General features: G+C 52.9%; 1 protein-coding gene across 3 annotated transcripts in view; it reads right to left on the bottom strand.

Annotated features, from left to right (window-relative positions):
• Window positions 1–11,344: 11,344 nt before the first annotated feature.
• ZMAT4 (zinc finger matrin-type 4) overlaps window positions 11,345–12,895 on the bottom strand; it is a 48,673-nt gene continuing 47,122 nt past the window's right edge. For all 3 annotated transcript variants that reach the window (XM_033081220.1, XM_033081222.2, XM_033081221.2), the window contains exon 7: window positions 11,345–11,779. In XM_033081220.1, coding sequence (XP_032937111.1) covers window positions 11,764–11,779 — 16 coding nt within the window. In that variant the 3' untranslated portion in view covers window positions 11,345–11,763. The remainder of the gene's footprint in view (window positions 11,780–12,895) is intronic.

Below are 12,895 nucleotides of genomic sequence, written 5' to 3'. Positions count from 1 at the left end.
ACCCTCTCAGACTCTCACAGACCCTCACAGACCCTCTCAGACCCTCTCAGACCCTGTCAGACCCTGTCAGACCCTCTCAGACCCTCTCACAGACCCTCTCACAGACCCTCTCACAGACCCTCTCAGACCCTCTCTCAGACCCTCTCAGACCCTCACAGACCCTCTCTCAGACCCTCTCAGACCCTCAGAGACCCTCTCAGATCCTCTCAGACCCTCACAGACCCTCTGAGACCCTCTCAGACCCTCACAGACCCTCTCAGACCCTCTCAGACCCTCTCACTGCAGGGCAGGGACCAGGAGCGATGCTGAGCCCAGCCCTGGGGAACTGGACCCATCTCCCTCACTCAATTCACTCTCCCCAGATCCTCTGGTCTGCTCTCACTTGGTCTGATGTCAAGAACTGAAACCTGGACTTGGAGCCCAGATTAGGAAGTCAGTCCTCTGCCAGTGACAAGGTGATGTTCGGGTTTTTTTTAAAAATCTATTTCAAGTTACAGTTCATGCACTGTGGTTTAATTGCATTTGCCCTCCAGCCTTTCCATTAAAAATAGAACAGGAACCAGCACTTCCAGGACAGAAATGAGAATGAGCAAAAGCCTTTTGAAGAGGAAAATGCCATGTTTGAAGAGGAAGAATAATTATTGCCACAGGTATAATAAAGAGGGAAGGAGTAGGATTCTGTGTCACATCCAGGGGCCAAATGCAAGTTATTCAGACCTTTCAAAATGAGGTCACACTGCTGCTGGAGGCAAAGTGAGAACCACAGGTTATGGCAGAGCTCAGAGACTGATCTGCTTTACCTGAAATTCTGAGATGCAATGGTAAAAACCCTGAGCTGGAAAGAATTGCATTCATGATCTGAAATTCTGCTCCATGACATCACTGACACTGAACAAGGGCACTGAGGGAAAGCTGGGCCCCAAGGCAACAGCCACAGGGGGATTTCAGAGGACACAGCAGGGAAACTTCCACCCACACCCTCCCAGGCTGGGCAAGCCCTGAGCTGCCCAGAGGGTTTGCAGCTCCAATGGTCAAACTCCACCAGGTCCATGAGAAAGCACAGGGCAGGACAGAGTCTGGGACAGGACAGAGACCAGGACAGGACAGAGACCAGGACAGGACAGGACAGAGCCTGGGACAGCAGGACAGAGCCTGGGACAGCAGGACAGAGCCCAGGGCAGCAGGACAGAGCCTGGGACAGAAGGACAGAGCCCAGGACAGAAGGACAGAGCCCAGGACAGGACAGAGCCCGGGACAGCAGGACAGAGCCCAGGGCAGGAGGACAGAGCCCAGGGCAGCAGGACAGAGCCTGGGACAGCAGGACAGAGCCCAGGACAGAAGGACAGAGCCCAGGACAGAAGGACAGAGCCCAGGGCAGGAGGACAGAGCCCAGGACAGGACAGAGCCCAGGACAGAAGGACAGAGCCTGGGACAGCAGGACAGAGCCCAGGACAGAAGGACAGAGCCTGGGACAGAAGGACAGAGCCCAGGACAGGGCCCAGGGCAGCAGGACAGAGCCCAGGACAGGGCCCAGGACAGCAGGACAGAGCCCAGGACAGAAGGACAGAGCCTGGGACAGAAGGACAGAGCCCAGGGCAGGACAGAGCCTGGGACAGCAGGACAGAGCCCGGGACAGAAGGACAGAGTCCAGGGCAGGACAGAGCCCAGGACAGCAGGACAGAGCCTGGGACAGAAGGACAGAGCCCAGGACAGAAGGACAGAGCCCAGGGCAGGACAGAGCCCAGGACAGCAGGACAGAGCCTGGGACAGAAGGACAGAGCCCAGGACAGAAGGACAGAGCCCAGGACAGCAGGACAGAGTCCAGGACAGGACAGAGCCCAGGACAGAAGGACAGAGCCCAGGACAGCAGGACAGAGCCCAGGACAGCAGGACAGAACCCAGGACAGCAGGACAGAGCCCAGGACAGAAGGACAGAGCCCAGGGCAGCAGGACAGAAGGACAGAGCCCAGGACAGAAGGACAGAGCCCAGGGCAGCAGGACAGGACAGGGCCCAGGACAGAAGGACACTTCCTAGCCCAGCTGGGGTGCCACGAGCTGTGCCTGCCACTCTTCTCTCAAGGCTTCTTCTCTTGCCTCATGCACTAAGAAATAGTTGTGACTCAAAACCTTGTGGCCCTGAATGTTAACCACCACATTCCCCGATGACTACAGCTTTAGAATGTTAAAAAAAAACCCCTGATTGTACCTTCAGATAAATTGTATCTCACTTTCTGCAGAGCTATGAATAGAAGATATTTTTCCTAGGAAGACCAGGAGGGAAGACACCCATTCCTGCTGTATGAATAATACAAACCAGACCTTGGAGAGAAGTCCCTGCACAGACTCAGAGCAGCCTCACACAAATGAGCTTCCCATCACTCTCAGGCTCCTGTCCACGTCCAGTTGTTCCCTCATTAACCTGGGATTTCTCCCATGGCTGCAGAATCACCCAGAGCAAACCCCATCACCCACTCCAGCCTGGAGCCACAGGGAGCTCCCAAAGCCCAGGGAAGGCTCCCAAACCCCCAGGGGACACAGCCACGTCCCCCTGGCCAGGCTGTGACCAGGGCATGGCAGCACCTGAACGGGCAGCCGAGAATCCAGACTGGATTCTCATCAGGAAAGGGCGGTTAATTAACACAGGAGGTTTAACTAGCTGATGTTTCTAAGGAGCTCTGAGAGCCTGGGGTGAAAGGCTGCAGATAACTGCAAAATGTTCCTGAGCAGCAGAGGTTCATCAGCAGAGCTCTCCACACTGCTGGGACAGGGACAGGGACAGGGGACAGGGACAGGGACAGGGACAGGAGCGGGGACAGGGGACAGGGACAGGGCACAGGGACAGGGGACAGGAGCAGGGGACAGGGATGGGGACAGGGACAGGGACAGGGACAGGAGACAGGGACAGCAGCAGGGACAGGGACAGGGCACAGGGACAGGGACAGGAGAAGGGACAGGAGAAGGGACAGGGGACAGGGACAGGGGACAGGGACAGGGGACAGGGACAGGGGACAGGGACAGGGACAGCATCACAGGGACAGGGACAGGAGTGGGGACAGGAGCAGGGACAGGGGACAGGGACAGGGGACAGGAGCAGGGACAGGGGACAGGGACAGGGGACAGGGACAGGGGACAGGAGCAGGGGACAGGGGACAGGGGACAGAGGTTCATCACCAGAGCTCTCCACACTGCTGGCACAGGGACAGGGACAGGAGACAGGGACAGGGGACAGGAGACAGGGACAGGGGACAGGGACAGGGGACAGGGGACAGGAGCAGCATCACAGGGACAGTGCCACCAGCCCTGCACTCTGCTGGCAGAGCTGCAGCTGCCCTGCCTTGGAATCTGTGCTGGAGCCACGGGGAGCTTTTAAGGCGAAGTCACCGAGTTTATGGGATGATGTGAAGTGTGGTTCCTCCCACGCTTCCCCTCGGCCCCAGCTCCCACCCAGATGGGCTCTGCTCAGCCCACTCGTCTGTTAGAGAGGCACCAGGCTTGGCAAGAGCAGAGCACAGCAGAGCAGAGCACAGCAGAGCAGAGCAGAGCAGAGCACAGCACAGCACAGCACAGCACAGCAGCTTTCCTTGCACCCAGCAGGGCAGAGGGAGGAAGGGGAACAGGGAGTTCTAATGGATTGGGGGGGCACAGAGAAAACCAGGCTGCAGAAACTCATTTTGCTGTGTGGGCAAGTTTTCGACTGTAGATTTACAAAGCTGGATGCCTAAAAACAAATAAACATTAATGTTGCTTTCTCACACCTCAGTTCACCTCAGGGAAAAAGCAACAGCTTTTTTTTTGGAGTAGCTTTCCTGCCTCTACTCAAGCTCTGTCCCCAGGTCCACACACAGCAGAGACATGGCCCCTGGCAGGGAATATTGCAGGGAATGCACTTGGGAACCAACCAGACAGAGAAAGGAGCATGCCAAGAGCAGGAGCCCTGCTGCTGTGCAGCAGTGAGCAGTGAGTGTTGGCATACAGACACCGGCAGAGGGAAAACAAATGAGATCGTTTACTAAACATTAGAGACATCTCAGCAAAGCTCTTTCACCAGAGAGAGACACAGAGGCTGCAAGGACAGTCTGAAACCTGCAGCTCTGCCATTCAGATTCTCCTGCAGGATGCACATACAGACACACAGGGACCTTTCAGGTCACAGCAGTGCCACTGCAGCCTCCCCAGCCTGCTGCACGGCTCCCACACAGATCCCACTGGCTCCAGGTGTGTGCTGAGGAAGGCAGGAGCCTCTCCTGAAATGGAAAATGGAAACCTCCTCCCTCCAAATTATTATAATTTTGAAATTAAGGGGCTCTTAGGCAAAGATATGGGAATAGGAATAACGGTTTTTTACCAGGAAAATTAAAATAAAAATACAGTAATACAGAAAACCAAGCCCTGGCAGAGTCAGAATCCAAGCTGACAGCCGTCAGTCAGGCAGGGTGTTGGCAGCAGTCCCATCCCATGGTGGCTGCATCCTCCTGCAGTGACAGATGTGGCTCAGCTGGAGCAGTGCTCCTGGACAAGGTGCAGTTTCCCTCTGGAGCTCCAGGGATGATGTGGAAGGGTCTGGTTTTCCTCTGGGATCCAGTGGGAAAGGCTGCTCTGATGTTCCAAATCTCAGATTTGATCAGGGTAGGAAATGCTTGGCTCCTCCCCTGGGTGCAGCATCTCAAATGGGATGTTGGAATTTTATCAGCCATGCCCTGGGAGCAGTGGCCCAGTGCCTGGAGGGAGCTCTGTGCTGCCCATGCAGGGGACAAGTCAGGCAATGAGCATTTCTTTGTACAGCCATGAGCAGCGTGGCAGCCCCTGCGTTCTCACTCCGGAGTGGAAGCAGAGAGTGACCTCACAAGGCCACCACACACAGCAGTCCTGGCAGAGATTGTGGCTGATTGGGATTGCAAACAGCATCACAGCTATCCCAGCAGTGCCAAACATGCACAGCAACGTTCACAGTTTGAGAGCAGAGGCTGCAGGGGTGGCTGCTGTGAGAGGTGAGTGCATGGAGCTGAGCTGAGCTGGCCCAGCACTCACACAGACGGGGCAATCCCACCTGTGCAGGGCAAGGAAAGCCCCCAGCAGGCAGGGACAGGACCCTGCTCTGCCCCTGCATCCACTGCAGCTGGCAGGAGCTGCTCTGCAGCCCAGACATCCCTGCTGGACACAGGAATGGCTGGAGCTGAAGAGCAGAACACTGACAATCCCCCAAATCTGCTCTTTCTGGCTCTTTGAGGCATGGTCAAACACCAGCACAGACAGCACATCAAAACCAGCACATTTTGCACTCTGGATTCATTCTCTGGCTAATGTTTTCTCTGCACCAGTCACCCAAGCTAGCATGCAGAAGTGAGGCAGAGTTTGTGGGGAGGAGACCCAGGAGGAATTTACGGAGCCAGGCTGAGAGCAGCACCCAGGGCTGCCCTGCTGGGCTGTGAGGCTCAGCCTGGCACAGGCACAGCCTCTCATCCCTGCTCTGCCACTGCAATCAACCTTCCCAAGGGGCCACAAGATTTAATAACCAGATTTAATAAACCCTGGGTCCTTCCCAGGAAAGGGAGGGACCTGCTCTGGGGAGCAGCACCATCCCCAAGGGATCCATCCCATGCTGGAGGAGAGAGCAGGACCCTGGTGCCACTGAGGAGCCACAGAGCATCCCTCTGCGAGCTGGATCTGCTCTTTAACTGCATGTTTAATTAAATAGAATACTCGTGTTTTATATTAAACTCAGCAGTTGACTATTTAAAACACACATATTGAAGCCCACCAACAGGGAATGGCTCCAGAGCTGTTCTCTAGATTGACTAGCAAAAGAAAATTCTGCTAAATGTCTCTGAGGCCTTTCCAAATTCTCCTCCTGGGACAGGAGCCTGGTGTTGCTATGCAGAGAAATGGGTCTGAACCATTGGGTTTGAATTTAAAATATTACTTTATTACTCATCACCACGAATAGAGTGAGGCAGGGAGGGGAGGCAGGGCGGGTGTGCTGTCAGCACGGTGCTCTCACAGGGTGATGGATTATTTCCTGAGCTGCATTTGCTGTTCCCAGCACTGCTGCCCCGTGTCCCTGGGCACAGCCACGCTCCCTCCCTGGAGCTGGCAGAGGATTTGGGCTCCTGCTCTGAGGAAACCTCGGGGAGGAGCAGGTGGGAGAGGGAAGGACTGGTGTGACCCAAACAAAGCATCTGCTGTGCCAGAGCCTCTCTGAGGTGAACAGGGCTTGGCTGGGGGAGGAGGAGACACAACTGAAATAAATCCTCAAAACCCCAAAATTAATCCAGCTATATAGCACGGTTTAAAACAGTTTATTTTTAACATTCCTTTTGCAATGCACGTCTGTGTTTGTGCTTGGTTTAGAACTGGCACAGACACAAATATCCTGTTCTCAGAACAGAAATCACCACGCTGGGCATTTTCACATACAAGTGCACGATGCTGAACGGCACCAGAGCCTGAAGAAGCCCCAAACACAACCCTCAGCATGTGCAGTCACAGCTGGCACCTGGCACTTCCAACCTTCTGTCCAATGCAAAACAACACATTTATTTCAACCCCTGTGAAATTAAGTAATGAGTGTAACACTCTTTAAACCTCCCAAATTTGAAAGAATAAATTAGGTTTATACTACTTAATTTTATAAGGACTTAATACCTTTTCCCCCACACTCTCTAATTTGTTGCCATAATAACATTAAATTGAAGCTGAATTTTTTTCTAGTCTAGATCTGGCTGGAAGCTTGCTGTTCCTATTCCAGATCCAAAGAAGAATCTGTTGCCCTAAAGCCTGTCTGGTCTCTGAATCTATTGGCTACTCTAATTTCACCATAAACCTCATTATCCTAAAGCCCTGGATCCTCACTGCTGCAGCTGGCACCCACTGGAGCTGGAGGTCAGGGCTTCCTCCTCGGGATTCTTCCTTGGCATTTTCCATTTCCATCCCACGAGCTCTGCCCCTGTGCCACCCTGCCCTGGGAAGGGCTGGAGCCTGCAGAGCAGAGCCCTGGCTCATTACAGAGCGTTAATTACTCCCTGGGTCAGCTGCACAAAAAGGCTCCCAGAGCAGGGCCACCTTTTGCCATTTTACAAGTCAAAACCAGCGAACAATGCTGTTGTATTTAGCTTGGAGCTGTCACAACAGGCACAAAATCCTGTCCCAATCTCTTGTTAAATGATCCTTGTTCTAAGGGGAAAAAAGAAGTTTAATGAATGCATCCATATGAGCCATTAAAAGCAAAATAAAGGCAGAGATAAAGGAAGATAGAGACAAAGAATGGACGATCCTCAGACATGCTTTCTGCCAATGTCATTCTCCACATAATAGATGCAGTTCCTTTCTTCCCTCAGATGGGAAGATGGGCTTGACACCATCTCATCAACAGCAGCTGTAATAACAGCTCCTTGCTATTAATATGCAAATTGAAATGCACACAGTGATTAAAAACGTGTTAGACAAAGGCTTTTGTCAGAGACTGCAAGCGGGTGACAGGGCTCAATTAGGGAGCACTGGCCCGCTCTGACACTTCCCAAAGTCTCACCCTGGAGCCCCGTGCAGTGACTCCAGCAGGAGCACACGGCAGGGCTGCTGGGCACTGCGACTCTCTGGGGCTGCCAAAGGCTCAGCCCCAGGGAGGGTCCGGCCCCAGGGAGGGTCCAGTTCCAGTTTGGGTCCAGCCCCAGAGAGGGTCCAGTTCCAGTTTGTGCACAGCCCCAGTTTGTGTCCAGCCCAGTTTGTGTCCAGCCCCAGAGAGGGTCCAGCCCCAGGGAGGGTCCAGTTCCAGTTTGTGCACAGCCCCAGTTTGTGTCCAGCCCCAGGGAGGGTCCAGTTCCAGTTTGGGTCCAGTCCCAGTCTGTCTCCAGTCCCAGTTTGTGTCCAGCCCAGTTTGTGTCCAGCCCCAGTTTGTGCCCAGCCCCAGTTTGTCTCCAGCCCCAGTTTGGGTCCAGCCCCAGTCTGTCTCCTGCCCATCTCCAGCCCCAGTCTGTCTCCTGCCCATCTCCAGTCTGTCTCCTGCCCATCTCCAGCCCCAGTTTATGCCCAGTCCCAGTTTGTGCCCAGTCCCAGTCTGTCTCCAGCCCCAGTTTGTGTCCAGTTTGCCCCAGTTTGTCTCCAGCCCCAGTTTGTGTCCAGTTTGCCCCAGTTTGTCTCCAGTCCCAGTTTGTCTCCAGCCCCAGTTTGTCTCCAGCCCCAGTTTGTGCCCAGTCCCAGTTTGTGTCCAGTTTGTGTCCAGTTTGTGCCCAGCCCCAGTCTGTCTCCAGTCCCAGTTTGTGTCCAGTTTGCCCCAGTTTGTACCCAGTCCCAGTTTGTCTCCTGCCCATCTCCAGCCCCAGTCTGTCTCCAGCCCCAGTTTGTGCCCAGCCCCAGTCTGTCTCCAGCCCATCTCCAGCCCCAGTCTGTCTCCAGTCCCAGTTTGTCTCCAGCCCCAGTTTGTCTCCAGCCCCAGTTTGTCTCCAGTCCCAGTCTATCTCCAGCCCTAGTTTGTGCCCAGCCCCAGTTTGTCTCCAGCCCATCCCCAGCCCTGGGACTCCACAGCCTCTGCAGGAGCCCTGGCAGCTGCTCGGGTCACCGACCTCGGGCAGGTGCAGGGAGCTGCCAGCACAGCCCAGAGGAACAATCAGACATCCACACACTTAATTTGAAGGTTATGGAAGGTGTTCCAAAGGTCAGGATTGCCAAGGAAGCTGATGCAATAGGAAGGGAGCAAAGGGAGCAGCAGTTACGCAGCAGGAGCATTTTCTGCCAGGATTAATCTCTGTCTGGGGCTGCAGGCTCAGGGCAGCCTCAGTCACACCCTGCCACAGAGCTCCACTGCCTGCACATGAGGAGCCAGATAAAACCAGGAGTTATCTGTACTGAGCTGTGTCTGAGCATAAAACACCACTGAAAGTGTGTCCTGCTCTGGAGCACACCCTGACACACCAGAACCTGGAGAGCTGCTTTAGTCTGGGCTACAAACTCTGATGGAGCACAGCCAAAACATTCAGTGCTGGCAGTCACATTTGCAGCTGTGTCCCAGTGCCACCTGTACTCCAGTCAGCACTGACTGTAAAGTGAGTCTGGGGAGAGACCCAACCACACTGATAATAAATTATTGAAATTCACTTCCTTTACAGATTATCTTGCACAGAATTTTAAACCAGTAAAGCATTTGGCCAGAACAGACAAAATCAAATTGTTACATATAGATGTTCTGCATGAAAAATGCTGAGTGTGTTTATGATTTTTTTTTAATGAAGAAAATATACACAAATGTTTTCACCCTCCAGTTTAAAGTAACCTTGGGTGTGCAGTGGTTGCACTGAACCATTTTCAAACTCTCTAACACATCCTCTCACGCATTTCAGCCCGGGGCCATCGGACCCAGCTTGACATCAGAGATCTGGCAGCACTTCTGCAGGGATCACTGACTTACCATGAGGAGATTTGTCTTTTTATGTCTTGCTTTGAAAGCCTAATGAACTTAGGAAAAGCAAGAGATTAAAAGGATTTAGGGACCCAAGCCTGAATGACTGGACTGGACAATATTGGCAACAAATGGAAATTTGTGCTGCTCTGACTGCAGGCAGAGCTGCAGAGGCGGGATGGGATGGGGTGGGATGGGGCAGCTCCCCTGCTCCCACTCACCTGGGCTGTGGGAATCCAGCAGTGCTGACCCTGCAGGGCCCTGGGACACCCCAGAGCTGCAGGGACACCAGCCCAGCCCAGGCCAGCCAGCACAGCTGGGCCCAGCCCAGCCCACTGCAGAGCCATCTCCACACCTGCCTGGGCAGAGAAACTCTGTTTGTGCTGTAATTAATTTGCTGCAATTAGCTTGTAGTGATTACCAGAGCGCACAGATTTTTGGGTTTGTCTCCTGACACAAACTCCTCTGCAGCACCCTGGATGCTGCCTGGGGAGGGTTCCTTTGGGGAAAGGAGGATTGGAAAAGTCAGGCTTGAACCCAGATGACTGATGTGCCCTATTTGTGTCAATCATTCTCTCTGTAAAGAGGCAGTTCAGCTTCAGAACACTGGCAGCTTGTGTTATTACCCAAAACACAATAAATGAAACTGCCCCACAGCTATGAAACCCAAGGAGATGTTTACTCATCTGTGAAAAACCCATTCTCCTCCACACATGAAAGGCATCGATGCAAGAGCACAAATTAATCACACAGAGCTGCAGTGGCTCTGAGTGTCCCCAAAGAGGGAAGGAGGTGATGCTGCAGCTCATCCTCACATCCCAGCCCTCCCTTCCCAGCTCTGGAGGCTCAGGAACAGCCCAGGGCTGGGGCAGAGCAGGGAGAACTCTGTGTGAGCTGCCTCCCTGCAGTGCTCAGGTACAGCCTCACCTGGGGCTCAGGTACAGCCCTACCTGGGATGGGCTCAAGGCTCAGCCCTACCTGGGATGGGCTCAGGTACAGCCTCACCTGGGGCTCAGGTACAGCCCTACCTGGGATGGGCTCAGGGCTCAGCCTCTCTGGGATGGGCTCAAGGCTCAGTCTTTGCTGGGATGGGCTCAGTCTCTCCTGGGATGGGCTCAGCCTCTGCTCAGCCTCTCCTGGGATGGGCTCAGGGCTCAGCCCTACCTGGGATGGGCTCAGCCTCTCCTGGGATGGGTTCAGCCTCTGCCCAGCCTCACCTGGTGCACAGGTACCCAGCCTCTCCTGGGATGGGCTCAGCCCCTGCCCAGCCCTACCTGAGATGGGCTCAAGGCTCAGTCTCACCTGGGATGGGCTCAGCCTCTGCTCAGCCTCTCCTGGGATGGGCTCAGCCTCTCCTGGGATGGGCTCAGGGCTCAGTCTCTGCTCAGCCTCACCTGGGATGGGCTCAGGGCTCAGCCTCTGCTCAGCCTCACCTGGGATGGGCTCAGGGCTCAGCCTCTCTGGGATGGGCTCAGGGCTCAGCCTCTGCCCAGCCTCACCTGGTGCACAGGTACCCAGCCTCTCCTGGGATGGGCTCAGCCTCTCCTGGGATGGACTCAGGGCTCAGTCTCTGCCCAGCCTCACCTGGTGCTCAGGTACCCAGCCTCTCCTGAGATGGGCTCAGGGCTCAGCCTCTGCTCAGCCCTACCTGGGATGGGCTCAGGGCTCAGCCTCTCCTGGGATGGGCTCAGCCTCTGCTCCCACCCTGCTCCTGCAGCTCCCAGCAGTGTCCAGCCTGGGGCTCACAGCAAAGTCAATAAAGCAAACAGCTTCTGCTGAGCCTGCAGAAATCCCACCAGCAGGAAAAAACAACTCACACTTTCTTTTCATGTGTTCTTTACTCATGGAACCATTTGTTTCTCTAGAGACAAAGAGGGGAGGAAGAAACTCCTCCATTACACAGTCCCCACGATTCATGGCTGTTGCTCTGTGTGTGTTGACACAAACCATGCTGGAGAAGGTGAAGAAAGTGTGTTTATTTCTGATTGAAGACTGGTTACATCACTATCATGGATAATGTAGTAGAATAATCTTATACTCTTGGGAGAAATCTAGGAATAAATATGAAGAAGTAAAATAGTTTGTTTCCACTGTCCCTGAAGATGACTGATGAGTAAGTGCTGTATTTACAGGATAGTTATCATACTCTAGACTCTGTGCTGAATAAATATTGTCTTGAAAGGGTAAAAAAATCCATCGAAATATTTTAACTCACCACAAAATTAAAATAAAAAATCCATGTATTTGTCCAAAGCGAAGGTTAGTTACATGTTAATTATTGAATCCACATAGGATCACTGTCCAAGGAACCTCCTCTCCTGCTCCCCTCCACAGAAGCAGAGTTAGTGCTCGTCCTCTTCTCCAACAAAGAGCCACTACTGGTTCTTCAGGCTGCAGGAGAGAAACAAAGCCCAAGTCACGCTCCATCCTGGTGTATTTTATGAAAGAAAACCACCACAGGAAATTGGAAAAAGTCTCCTTTCTTTAGGTCCTAAATTCAGCTTTAAGAGCCTCACAAATCCTGCCCAACTCCACGGCCCAGCAGGGCTCAGCTGATGAGGAATTCCTCCCTGGAACTGGCTCTGGCAAGCTCAGCTTTGTGCAATTAACCCAGTGTTTGGGTTTTACATTAAAATAATTAATCTGCACACCCAACACCACAACACAGAGCTGAGCAGGCTGCTTCTGGGGCTTTCAAATTATGATCAAAACAGAAGATATCAGAGATCTCTTCATTTCCACTCACATTAAAAGGGAGAGGAGACAAGTTGGATCTATAATGAGGGGAAGTATTACATTCTCTTTCTTCACAGGCAGTGTAATTATTCAGCTGCTCCCTGGAACTGAAACTATGACAAATTAAAATGCCTATCAATTCCATCTACCTTTTGTAACTATTCATCTTCTGGAATTGTTACTTCTCTAAAAGCTGCTTTACCATAAGCCACTCTATATTACAAAAAGCACACAGAAATGCCACTATTACCAAGTGTCACTGCTGCCACCAAGGCAAGAACAAAATCCTTTGATTTGGGTGTAAAGTGCACAATACAACTCATTTACTCTAATTTCCAGAAATTTACTGGAAATCTTCTGTCAGAGAGCACCTTTATTCTGAGTGAGGATGTGCAGAAGGAGCCCAACCTTCTGGCCCCAGGGACAGGAGAAACAGAAACACCATTTGGCACTAAATCTGACCCAAAAGATTCAATCTGAGCCAAGGCAGAGCTCCCCACGTGCTGGCTGTGCCAGGCACGCAGATCCTGGGACAGCCTTCAGCCACAACAGGCTGTCAATATTTGTTCACACCTTCTGAAATAGATGGGAAAAGTGATGCAAACGAAACCACGGGCAGGGGTGACATTTCTCCAGGCATGATATTAACAATATTTTGATTAGCTCGTTCCTGAATAGCCAAGCAGCTTATGTTGATAAATGCCCTGTTCCAATTAGACATCTGTGTTCTCAGCTGAAAATAAAAAAGAAAAGAGGAGAGAGCCCGCCCAG

Source organism: Catharus ustulatus, chromosome 27, assembly GCF_009819885.2.
Source record: "Catharus ustulatus isolate bCatUst1 chromosome 27, bCatUst1.pri.v2, whole genome shotgun sequence".
NCBI lineage: Eukaryota > Metazoa > Chordata > Aves > Passeriformes > Turdidae > Catharus > Catharus ustulatus.
This window is presented reverse-complemented; position numbering and strand designations above follow the sequence as displayed.